This window comes from Drosophila sulfurigaster, chromosome 3, assembly GCF_023558435.1.
Source record: "Drosophila sulfurigaster albostrigata strain 15112-1811.04 chromosome 3, ASM2355843v2, whole genome shotgun sequence".
Taxonomy (NCBI): domain Eukaryota; kingdom Metazoa; phylum Arthropoda; class Insecta; order Diptera; family Drosophilidae; genus Drosophila; species Drosophila sulfurigaster.
In genome coordinates, this window is record NC_084883.1 from 28,857,265 (window position 1) to 28,869,459 (window position 12,195).

The window sequence follows — 12,195 nt, forward strand, 5'->3', positions numbered from 1 at the left end:
CGTGTGTATTGTAATTTGCGATGCTTAGCAAAAATTTGCATTTAAAATGAGTTCTTCATTCTTTTTTGTTGTTCTTGTTGCTGTTATTGTTATTGTCGTTATTGTTATTGGCGTTGTTTTTGTAATTTGGTAATTCGGTAATTTTGTAATTTCAACAATTTCAATTTGAATTTGGAATTTGGGTTTTTGCGTTTCGCATTTGAGTTTAGTCCACGCAAATAATGACATGAAAGTCATGGACGAACTGTCCGCGCTTAATGCATAAATCGTAATTACTTAATTATTTGCATAAATCAAAGTTTTGTGTCGAGTTCGCTCTTACATTAATTTTAATGCTGAAAGACATTCGGGCATTTATTGAAAGCGGCACTTCAGAAAAAGTTTTGCGGATTGCTTTTGGAATGAGATGGGATAAATGAAAATTCTTGGAGCCACTTAATGACAATTTTATGTAGCTCGTCAAGTTGTCGCTTTGTGTTTTACCCAGAGTACGCATCGATGGGCTAAATATAGATATTTTTAATGATTAACTGTGGGTGGCAATTAAAAGGTAAAAGATTTAATTAAATCCCATTGGAAATTTCGCTATTGTTACGGATATAAATTGAGATTCATTTATCAACATTTAATTGAGGAGTCATCAAACATGGAGTTTTGTTTTATTGCCAAATAAAATAGGCACTTTAAAAGTGATATCAGTCTAATCCACAACCGTAATAAATCGCTTAGCCAGTGTAAATACACTCTCTCTGCAAATATTAAATTTTATTCTCTGTATTAGACGATATTCCAAGTGCATAATTGGGCAATTACTTGTACTGGTGTAGGAATTCATAAAAATATCATAAAGAAGAATTGAAATAAATTGAAATCGACAAACTTTCGGCAACAAAGGAGACCATTAAATATTCCTTTTTTCGCCTCTATCTTTCAGTCGTTTGCTCTAACTGTGTTTAACTTTCAAATATCTTCCCTTCTCTGTTTCTTATTCTATTCTTTTTATGTAAAATGCTTCCGTCAGTCAAACTCATTCAACTGGCGGCCATCGGTTGCCACATCGCCAGCCACACATAAAGTGGGCGGGATGACATTAGCAAAAGGCGGCCAAAAAATCTGAGCACAAGAATCAAATTGAAATGACGCAGTTAATGGCATTTATGGTTTATGCGCATTTTATTCTTCACTGCGACTTCGATTTCTAGTCTGCAATTTGGCCATTTCATTTCAACGTTTTTTCGAGAGAGAAAGAAAGGAGAAAGAGACAGATCGAAATGAGGGTGACCAGCTGACGTCAGTTATTGCGGGCGCATTACGCGATTACTCTTTTTGGCCAATTGGTAATTTTGTTATTAGTCACGCTCTTTGCGCTTCATTAATGTTCATTACACACAAATGAACCCACATCGATTGATATTTCACATCGTCTGGCGGTTTTCCCCTCGTTCTGTTCTCTTCGTTTTTTTTTGTGGTTGACGTTTTTGCGGTGTGCAATAAATGCGTTTTATTTAGCTTGCTGGCAGCTCTTATTTATTTATTTATACGTATATGGCCAAAAGGGTTGCCCATACTACATTTAATTATAAAAATAAACTCACAGCGTATATATATAATAGGTATATATATTTATTTATACGCGCGCTTCTATCGTTGTTGTAGAGCGAATTTCCAGACGTTAACTTTGAACTTTTCGGTTATGCGTCACATATGCTAAGGGCAGCGAGAGCTCGACTTAACTTAACGAGGGGTTGTTCAACAACAACATCAACAACAAAACAGAAAGAAAATAAAATTTATTGACGCTGCTTTGTGCACGCTTAATTGAACATTGGCAACTTGAAAGGCTGATCGACTGATTGACTGAGCCACTGGAAAACAATTTTTTATGACCTTTCAAACTTTTTGAAGCATTTTGAACTACCTACGAAATATTTGAGAGCAAAGAAGAAAAAAAAAAACAACACACACACACATTTTTTGGTCGATTCTGAGTTATTTAAATGGGGATTTCATTATGCGCTTAAACAGCTGGAAATTTTGTTTTCGCTCCTTTCCCTGTAAGTATATTAAAAATGCAGGCACTGTATTTTTTTTGTGTTTTTAGTTTTTCTTGTTTCCCTATTTTCCATCTCCTTGTTGTACTTATTTGCTTTGCATTCTTTTTTGGGTTAATTTGGTTACCTAATATGAAATTGGACAACCGAAGGGTTTCGTGGTAGGGTAGGGGAGAGGAAGAAGGAGGCAAGGCCGAGGGTTGATTATGCCACTTGAGCAGCTTAGGTTAAAACCATATGGTTGGCTTCAGTGCGCTTTGAAGTGGCATGGAAAATATGATAAGCATATTAATTTTTTTTCTTTCTGCTTATTTTCGATTTAGGGTTTGGGTTAAGGCAAAACTTTGATTGAAATTTTTAAAGAGGAGGGAAAGTAAACAATATTGAATAATGCTGAAAAACTCCTCTCAACAACATTACTTTGCACACTTGAACAATTCGATTACTATATCAATTAAAATAGATTTAATTTCTTGATTGATTTGCGCATTGTTTTCACTGGGCACTTACTCACCCGCTCGTAATCGCTTAAGTTTGTTTTAATTTGCACAATTGCCTCTCATTAAATGCAGTTAAAAATCCAAACAATTAATAAATTTTTAAGTGCTATGCAAATTATGGTCCTGCTTGACCCCATCCACAACAACAATAACAACAACAACAGAAACAGAAAGCCCTCTTCAAACCGAAGCTCATCATTTCGTTGGGTTGCACCTGCAACCGCGCTCTGCACACAATACATTATTAATTTAACTACCCCCAGCTACCTGAGGTAAGTTGCCTTCAACTCTCCTTCCCCTGCCCTTGCTGCTTCTGCTGCTGCACTACAAAACACGCACAACAAATGGCGCTTAATTTGCCAAATGGTTGTGACCCCTTGACAACTCGCCCTTCCCTTTTTCCACTTGCCAACGTCCAGTTTGGTTAGTTTTAAGTTTCGTTTTTTTGTAGTTTGCAGTTTGCAAAAATATTAAACGCGCGAATGGGCAAAGATGCAAAATACCTTGACTGGAAAATTGCGCAAACGGAAATGCAAACGAAAACGAAAAGGGAAAAATGGCAAATGGCAAAATGGATGTGGAAATGAAAATGAAAATGGGCTAAAGCGTCAGTGTAAGTAAAATAAAATGAGTTAAGGTAAAGTGAAATAAAGCACAAATGCAAAGCAAAGCAAAGCAAAGTGAAGCGAAGTAAAAGGAACAAAAGTAACAACTAAATTGCCAACTTTGTGCAAACTTAAGCCAACTGAAAGACCAAGCCAAGGCAACGAAATTCATTAAAACTTTGCATTGTGCACTACCAGCAACACTAGACGGAACTACAACAATACAGGAAGAGGAACAACAACAACAACCAGAAAAACTACTGCTTCATTGCGAACTAATTTGTCTAGGCGATTTAAGTAGTAAAGATTTTTGGCCGCTGATGACGCGACAAAACCCAATTAATACGCCAGACAAATAAAATAATACCCCAAACCCCCCCGCAACAGAAGAAAAACATGTCGGAAAAACCGTTTAGATAAAGCAATAACCAAATGTGTCCACAAGACAAACACACACACACACTGACACTCACGTACACACAAATGCGAGTGTGCATAATTTTTCTTAGCTTGGTCTCATTTTTCGGGTGTTTTTGTCCCTTTTGGCTTCACGTCTCAATATACATATATGTGTTGTATATCTTATGCGGTTACAGGGAAGAAGGAGAGATTGTCGCGCGTCTTTGTCGCCAAGAGAGTTTATCTCTCTCTGCAACTGTATGTGTGATGTCTGCTGAGTATTTGTGTTTATGTGTGTGTGTGTGCGCCTGGGTGCCGCTTGTTTGCTTAAGTTAACCAGAAAGTTTTCTTTAAGATTTACGCTTAAGTTTTACGTGATAAAACTTTTATCACTATGACTTTTTCTTTGCTTTTGCGTCTGAGAAGTGATGCGATTTTAGTAGAGCGCCTTCGGCCAATGCCAAAATGTCAAGGGTGTCGCCAAAGGGGACAAAATCGAACCGCAAAATGAGTAAACATATGTTGGCAAATAAAGAAATGAATTCTTCAATGTATGCGACTATTTTTGCTAAGTATTTTTAGATCCGCGAGATATAGGATGGAAGGATGTTACAATATTGGATCGATGAAACCATCTCCAACCTCATAAATTATATATTGTTGATCAACCTTATCAATCTATGAAAACCGGTTGCATCTGTAGGATCTAAAGAACTTTGGTTGATAATTTGGTATATTTTATACTCTATGGTTATTTTTTGAATTTAGTAGAATATCGGTATACAAAATATACTCTTTGGGAAATTTTTATAATTTTTATGCTCTATTTTAACTGTTTTTAAATATAATATTTAATAAGTTGTGAATATTTTACAGTCTCGAAATTATTTCCAACTAAATGCACATTTTTTCACGTATCCGAACTCTTTGATTTCTTTGGCATACACTTGCCTTTGTTAAACAAAAAAAACGTAGTCAACCATAGCTGATTTATAGTGTGTGATTTACAGTTTCCTAAATGTCTCACTATGGCTCGCTTTATCGGTAAGCAGACATCAAATAGCTTCCTATCAGCATATCCCATTGGCAAATACTTCCGGCAGTGTAAACGGTGAACGTTAAAGGACCCCCCATTGAAGCGACATCCTTGTCTCAGCCATATTCATTGACGTTACATCTTGTGTTGATATTTGCTTAAGGATATTGCGCCAACTTGTACAATTTCTCATGCTAGTTGCGTCTTGTAGTTATTTGCAAATCGTGGGGGTTACAAAAAAGGAAAAAAATGAACCCTCTATCTCAGTGGAAGTGGAAGTAGGAAGGGAAGTTAAGTACGTGCCGCTGTTTACTCCCCACTGGAATCACTTTAGTATTTTGATGGCAGCGCTTATATCATCAGCCCCCAAAAACTCAAGACATAACAAACTTTTTATTAACATAAATTATGAGGAACACAAACACACACCCACACACACACACACAAACATAGTCATAGAGTGAAGAGAGTGCATAAATTTCACTTGGCAGAAACTTTGGCCAATATATCTATTAAGATGTCGACGGTGCTTACCGTTATGGCGATGTCATGGCTGGCATCGCATGTGTCCAACTTGCGACGGAATCGCAGCACCGTGTGCGTGGCATTCTCATAGCCCAGCATCAGCATATAATCCTGCGATGGATCCACAAGGGGCTCAGTGTCGCCATTGCGTGTGATATGTCGATCCTGCAAGGTAGAAGAAAAAGGCAAAAGAATGAGAACGTTGTTAAGCATTTGCGTTTGCGTTTATTAATTGCAATGAAAAATGCACGTGAATATTTAATTTGCAGCATACTTTGTTTTTTATCGTTTCACTGGCCAGAGGTATTTTCATGTCATTAAACAGCCTCCACCTGCAACCACAGGCACTTCTCTCTCGCATAACTCTCTTCTCTTACGTTTTTCGTTTATTCTTTGTAAAATAATTTAAATTTTGCAAAAGTTGTCTCTCTCAATCTCTCTCTCTTTCTCTGCTTTTCTGCTGTTTTGACAGCTTTACAAAGTTAAAGTTGTGCACCGAGAAAAACCCCTTTTTCGTTTTTTTTTCTTTTACTCTCTCTTGACTTGTTCGATTCTTTTGCACATGTTGGCCAGGCCTCAACACAGACGCCAGATGAGTCTGACTTCCCACACACATGAATGAATGTGTGTGGGTGTGTGTGATGTAAATTCTTATACATACTACATTCTCACACACATGCTAGCATATTCCGACCAACATACATATATTTACTGGCCCCTGTCGAAAATATTTGGTAGTTGCTTCTTTGCTGCTCAGCAGCTGTGTGTGTGTGTGTGTGTGTGTGTTGGGCGTTGGGCCATGCTCTGTGATTGTTGTTGGGCGACTGCTTCTTCGCATATTGGCAGTTGACTGCAAATGGGCGTTATGTTTACCATGCCCCTGTCCACACCCCAAATACCATGCCATTCGCATCCTTGCCAGGACAACTTGTTGTGTTGCGCTCTTTGGTATGGCAACAATTTTTTGATGATGTTGCAAAAGTCGTCCCCCCCTTCCACTCATCATCATTCCATGCCCAAAACAGTAATTGAAGCTGATGGAATTTTTGAGTAGTTTTCTATGTAGATATTTCAAAATTTTATTGATTTAATTATTTGTTTTCGTTTGCAGTTCGTTCAACGTTTGACTGATGTCAAACTTCGCTTTGGCAGCTCTTAATACAGTTACACATACAAATGCAAAAATATAGTAAATATAGTTCGAGAGCTGTGTGACTTTATATTGCATTTTCATTGATTGCACAAAGTGGCTTTTAGAATCGACACGGCATCAACTGTTAATATTTTTTAAAATGCCAAAAATTCTTCAGCCAAAAGCAGTTCAAGTTCGACTGGAAATTTCCATAGCAAACTTTTTGGGGGCAAAGTCAAGTTGGGCAATAAATTAGCAAATATTTTATTGCAACTTAACTTCCAATATAAGTTAACTTAACTCCTAATAATCCCCTATTTGCTTTTGAAATATTTGTAAATATTTTTAAACCTGTGAGCAGTTAGAATGTTAAAAATTCTTTGGCCGAAAGCAGCTGAAGTTCAACAGACATGATTTTTATAGCATACTTTTTGGGGCAATGTCAAATTGAGTGAATTAAAAAGGAAATAAGCTGAAAATGTATTACATTGCTGGAACTGTTTTAAACGCTTAGTTAATCTTTAAAAAGTAAAAACCAAAATATGTTTGCATATATTTTATTGCAATTTAGTTAACACTTAACTTCTAATAATCCCATGAGTGTCTTCTTTTCACTTGAAGAACTTTCATGCTTAAACTTTTTCGTAATTTATATGCGGCTTAATGCTGATAATTAATATTAAATGCCATCTTTCAGGTGCTATCATCCATTAGATTGCGTGCTTGCTGCGGCTGCTGCTGTTGTTTTTTGAAAATCTCAACCGCAGCTGCTGCTGGTCAATTTGGTTTAATTCGTTAACATTTGATTTATGCTGCTTAATGCTCTGACATCTTTTATCCTCAACTGGCTGAAGCTCCCACACACTTACACTCACACGCACACATAGACAGGCATTTATTTTTGCACTTAAACAGCGATGTTTCCCCGTTTTCCCAGTTTCCCAGGTTGCCACTCATCCCCGTCTCGCTGCTTCCTCGTCTGACACATTGCCCAACATTATGGAGTGAAATTTTTCTCGGCTCGCAGTGTTTCCATCATCTAATTACAACTGAAATTTTCACACACCTGAGGCTGTTGCAATTAATTTGCCCCAATTTATATCATCATGCTCAACGTCCTCTCCTCTCCTCCCACGTTGCGTGTTGCCTCTAAATATATCTATGTGTATATGTGTATGTTGGCCACAATTACATGCCAGCATTTCATTAATCATATCACACGCTGCGCCATTTGCCATTTAGCTGGCTAATTAAAAGTTTGCACAAAACATTTAACATAAATTCCAGCAACATTTTCTATACACACACATATTTACTATCTCCATCTATGCGAAAGATAGACTTTTTGGGGAAACTGTCTGTCTGTTTCTCTGTCTGTCTTCCACTGACTGTTTGACTGTCCGACTGACTGTTTCGCAATCTGCAAACGCATAATTCAAGATCTGTAACGCGCAGTTCCGTTCCCCGTTGCTGTTTTGCACAGTTTCCCTTTTAATTTTACATTATCTACCTTCACACACACACACATACATACATACACAACACATACCTTGACATGTTCCTCGCTTATCGCAACAGCAGCCAAAAGTCGCGTATACGTCGCGTATGCCGAGCGAGAGCGAGAGAATTGTGAGTACAGCAAACTGTGTGACGGAAATTAAAAATACGCGCTGCAATGTTGCAAGCACCCAAGCGACGTTATCAAAATCTGCGTGTGCGTGGGCGGGCACAGAGCGGAGGTGGGGGCGTGGCATACACCCCCCAGTGGAGGTTGTTATATGGATGGGGAGAGAGTCATCCTTTTTGAGGGGGGCAGGTGCCTGCGGGTGACTCGTTGTGGGGTAATTATGCAAAAGGAAGGCGCATAAATTTGCAATATTCTCGGGCTGCTGCCACTGCTCTTGCTGCTGCTTCTTTCTGCTGCTCTCTTGTGCTCGAAAAATGTTTCAAATGCCAACGACGTTTTAACTGCTCACAACTTTTTTATGCGTGCAGCTCAAATGCCACCAATGTCGTCTTGACATCCCTTTGCAACAAAGGGTAGCTCCAACAAGCTCATGGAGTTTGTCGCTATCTCTAAGAACTTGAATTTTCTAATAAATGTAAACTATAATTAATATGTAAAGTTGAATTATGAACAAAATAATGAAAATTCATATTGTTCGAATTACAATATTGCAATTTAAAATGAATAAATAGAGAGTTCTCCCAAATTTTTATTTCATTTTTTTAATTGATCATATAACTAAAGAATCTAGTAATAAATGTTCTAAAAACAAATTTTTAATATATAGTTTAGTTATTTCTTAAGTTAGTAAATGTTAAATTTTTAGACGCTATGTTTTCTTCTGATATTTTTTTTAGCGAAAGACATTTTGAATGTGGTGCTATTTTTAGTTTCCCAACTTTATGCATACTTTAGATTTTATATTTTATATTTATATCTAAGTAAATAAAATAAAAATAATATAGAATGTACTTTTACTTTTCAGCTGGCAAAGATAATTAATTTAATATATTGTTTCTTACGTTTCCTCATAAAATCAACAAAAAAGTTGATTGCTCAAGTAATTGTGCCTAGGAAAATGCCAAATTACGTTTAGTAGTTGCAGCCAAATAATGTTAGAGGGAAAAGTGCTGATAAGCAAATAGTTGCAACTGTTAATTAGAGCATTAAAAGTTCGACAAACTGTTTGAGTCCACAACTCGCTGGCAAGTTTTCATTCATTTTAAGTTGCATGCCACGAATGCGTTGTCGTGAGTGGCTGTGGCAAAAAGGGCAAACGACGCGAAATGGCGCAGGAGCAAAGGACGAAAGGAATAGGGAACGAGGGAATGGGAATGGTTCCTGTTGGGAGTTGCTGAGTTCGTCCTGCTCTCTCGCGGTTGTCGTTGTCAACGCACACGTTTTTTTAATTGCTGAAATTTTATCACACCTTCATGGTTCGCAGGACTCGTAAATTGTAATCCTTGAGCGAGTCGAGCTTTGGCTTGACTACTTTTGCTTGAGCAACAGCAAGAAGGAACAGGAGCAACAGCAACAACAACAACAACAACGATGACGTCGCCAATAACGCTTTCTTGGTTGCCCTTCGTGGCCCTTTGGGTTGTCCTCATTTGGCCTTCTGTGTGCTCGATGTTGTCATTAACGTCGCTGCCTCTTAAGCATTTAATAGCCTTGTCAAGACTTTAATGCCTTTTAGCTGCCGCCCGCTAATATGTGAAGGAGGCAAAAAAAAAGTGTAAACTAAGTGTGTGTGTGTGTGTGTGTGTGCGATGAGAGGAAATCAATAAAAGCAGCGGCAAATTAAGCACCTTTACTTCGTGTTGCGTTGCGTTGCGTTGCTTACTGAAAAAGCAAAACCCGCAACGAGAATTTAATAGGATTATGCAACATTGACGTTTTGCGCGGGAGGGGGGACACAGGCACAAAATAAACTTATGCAAAGCTCTGTCACTGCACTTAAGAACAGAATCTATATTGAAAATATACGGAAAGCCCTTTGTTCGCTACTTGTTTGCCTCCCTTGAACCCTTTGGCATCATAACATGCGACTAATTGTGCTGATTTTCGCTTGATGAAAACTTTTGACAAACAGAAAGGAGAGAGACAGTCGCACATACACACACACACACACACACTTGCACATATATTGCAAACAAACAGCCCATCATCAACAGTGGCAGTTCCAAGTTTTGTTACGCCAAAAACAAACTTTAGCAATTTATGATAATTCAACGTCAGCTGGGACAGTTCAGTGTTCAGTGTTCAGTGTTCACTTGAAGTACTCTACACTCGAAAAGGAATCAAGGCCCATGCTCAAGTCCATGACTTGGGATGCTGCTAATGTAAGCTGGCAGCACATCAGCAGAAGAGACTTGAACGGAGTGAAAAGGGGGCTGGGCGAAGAAGGCAGTCAACCATCAACAACAACTGACAGCTGGCTAACAGCGAAAAGCTCAAGCACGATACACACTGAGAGACCGAGAGACAGCGAGAGAGGAGAGAGAGAGCCTTAAAATATGCTCGTAGCACACATTAAACTTATTACCCCCACAACAGAAACAGGCACTCATCCCTCCCTCTACTCTACTCTACTCTACCCCTTTTTGACGCCCACACTAATGCCCGGCCTCGTTACATGTTCAGATTTTGCTTTATAAACGAACCAAAGCATATATTCGTACAGCAAAAGGGTTGGTTACTCTACTCACAAAATATCAAAATGTTGGCCATCTATCCAAGCATCTATCCATATAAAGCATATACTATATACATATATAGTTTATCTACAAGTATGTGTGGCAACTCTTAGCCACTTGCAACATTGCATCGGTGGGTTGACTGGCGAGTTATAGTATTGTCATGTGTGTGTGTGTGTGTGTGTGTGGGGAAGCGGCGTCTAAGTGCAGAGTGCAGCGCAGCTGAAGTTTTTGAGAAAGGTTCTCAAAATGCTGTCCGACAGATTTGATTTATATGCGTGTGGCTCCAACCCGAGCAGCAGCAGCAGCTCATGGAGGTTTCTTTTTCTGAGATATGAGATTGAAAGAGCACCTGAGCAGGTGAGAGTGTGTAGGCAGGCAAGAAACTATTAGATGGAAAACGAAATGAGAAAGAAAAAAACCACAAGAAAACTACTTGCAAGTGAATGCTTTCGCACGCTATGCCATCGATCTTTGCTGCTGGCATGAGTAAGTGCTCCCAATGAAATTAATTTTTTCGTGAAATGCAACGCCAAAAATATATTAGCAATCATTTGTTTAATCCATGAAAAATTTTTATGTTATATATACGAATTTTGATTTATAAAATGCGAATTATGTTCATTTTTATGCAGCTTTTCAAAGGATTCCATTAAAAATCTATAATCCTCTTAAGCAATGTCTAAAAATAGTAATTAAGCGCAATGTTTAAATATCAATATTAAATGTTTTTTTTGTAATTGTTCAAAGAAAGAATTCATAAAAAAACGTATTTATAATCAATAATTCTATTGAACAATGCTTAAAAGTAGTAAATAGTATTAAAGCGTACAAATTTGTAATTATTGTTGAAATATTTCCATCAGAAAGACTTTGAATTTTTAAATATTTCTACAAATTTTTTTTATAAGCGTATCGTATTTAATTTATATTTCTATAAGTTTTTGGTGATGTACATTGAAATTTTTAAATAGTTTCATTGTGATTTAATTTCTTTTTAATTCGTATTGCTATTATTTTTGACTTTGTATTTTGAATTTAAAGAACGTTGTAACCTTTTGGTCACTTTTTAATCGACCCTCTTTGTCTGCAGTTGGTGCTGAGCACAGCATATCTGCCATCTATTGCTATTTGACAGTGCCAAAATCTTGTGCAACTTCTCCGCAGTAACTTGGTGGCATTGTAAATTGTTTTCCTGTGCTCTCTCTCTCGCCGTCTCTCGCCCTTTGCCTCGCTGTCTGTCTGTCTGGCATTGGCCCCACCAACTGCTGTTTGAAGCAATGTTAAAGGCACTGCGGCTCTGTTGGTTTGCGTAATGTTTGGCTTAGAAATGAACGACATCGTCGACGGTCTGATGCTTCATGTACATTTGATTACGTATACGCCATGTTGCCCGCCCTGCGCCAAAAAGAGCGCGCCCTTGGGCCAAAGCCATCAAGCTATCATTGCTGCTCCCTAAATGCAGAGTGAGAAATGCAAACCCAAACTTCAATCTTTCGGCAAGTCAATGTCTGTGATGAAGCTATTTGAAATTGGCAGGATTTTGATTTGAGTTTGTGCAAATTATCGCTGCAAGCTAGTATATCAATTAATATAGTTAAAGTGCCTTTCAAAGTGCAGCAGACATCTAGAGGGAGAGGAGCTCTGCAGTTTAGCCAAATTAAATCGTTTGAGTTACTTTTGAGCCTGTGCGTCTGTCTGTGTGTGTTTGTCTACTGCTGTCTGCCAATCTGTGTGTGCTTCA

General features: G+C 38.1%; 1 protein-coding gene across 4 annotated transcripts in view; it reads right to left on the bottom strand.

Annotated features, from left to right (window-relative positions):
- The window catches only part of LOC133846153 (MOXD1 homolog 2), a 148,013-nt gene that overhangs the window by 47,308 nt on the left and 88,510 nt on the right, over positions 1-12,195 (bottom strand). For 2 of the 4 annotated variants that reach the window (XM_062280933.1, XM_062280936.1), the window contains exon 3: positions 5,126-5,281. In XM_062280933.1, coding sequence (XP_062136917.1) covers positions 5,126-5,281 — 156 coding nt within the window. Of the gene's footprint in view, positions 1-5,125; positions 5,282-5,366; positions 6,235-12,195 lie in introns of those variants that run through there. The other 2 variants (XM_062280937.1, XM_062280934.1) reach the window with 2 other exon arrangements.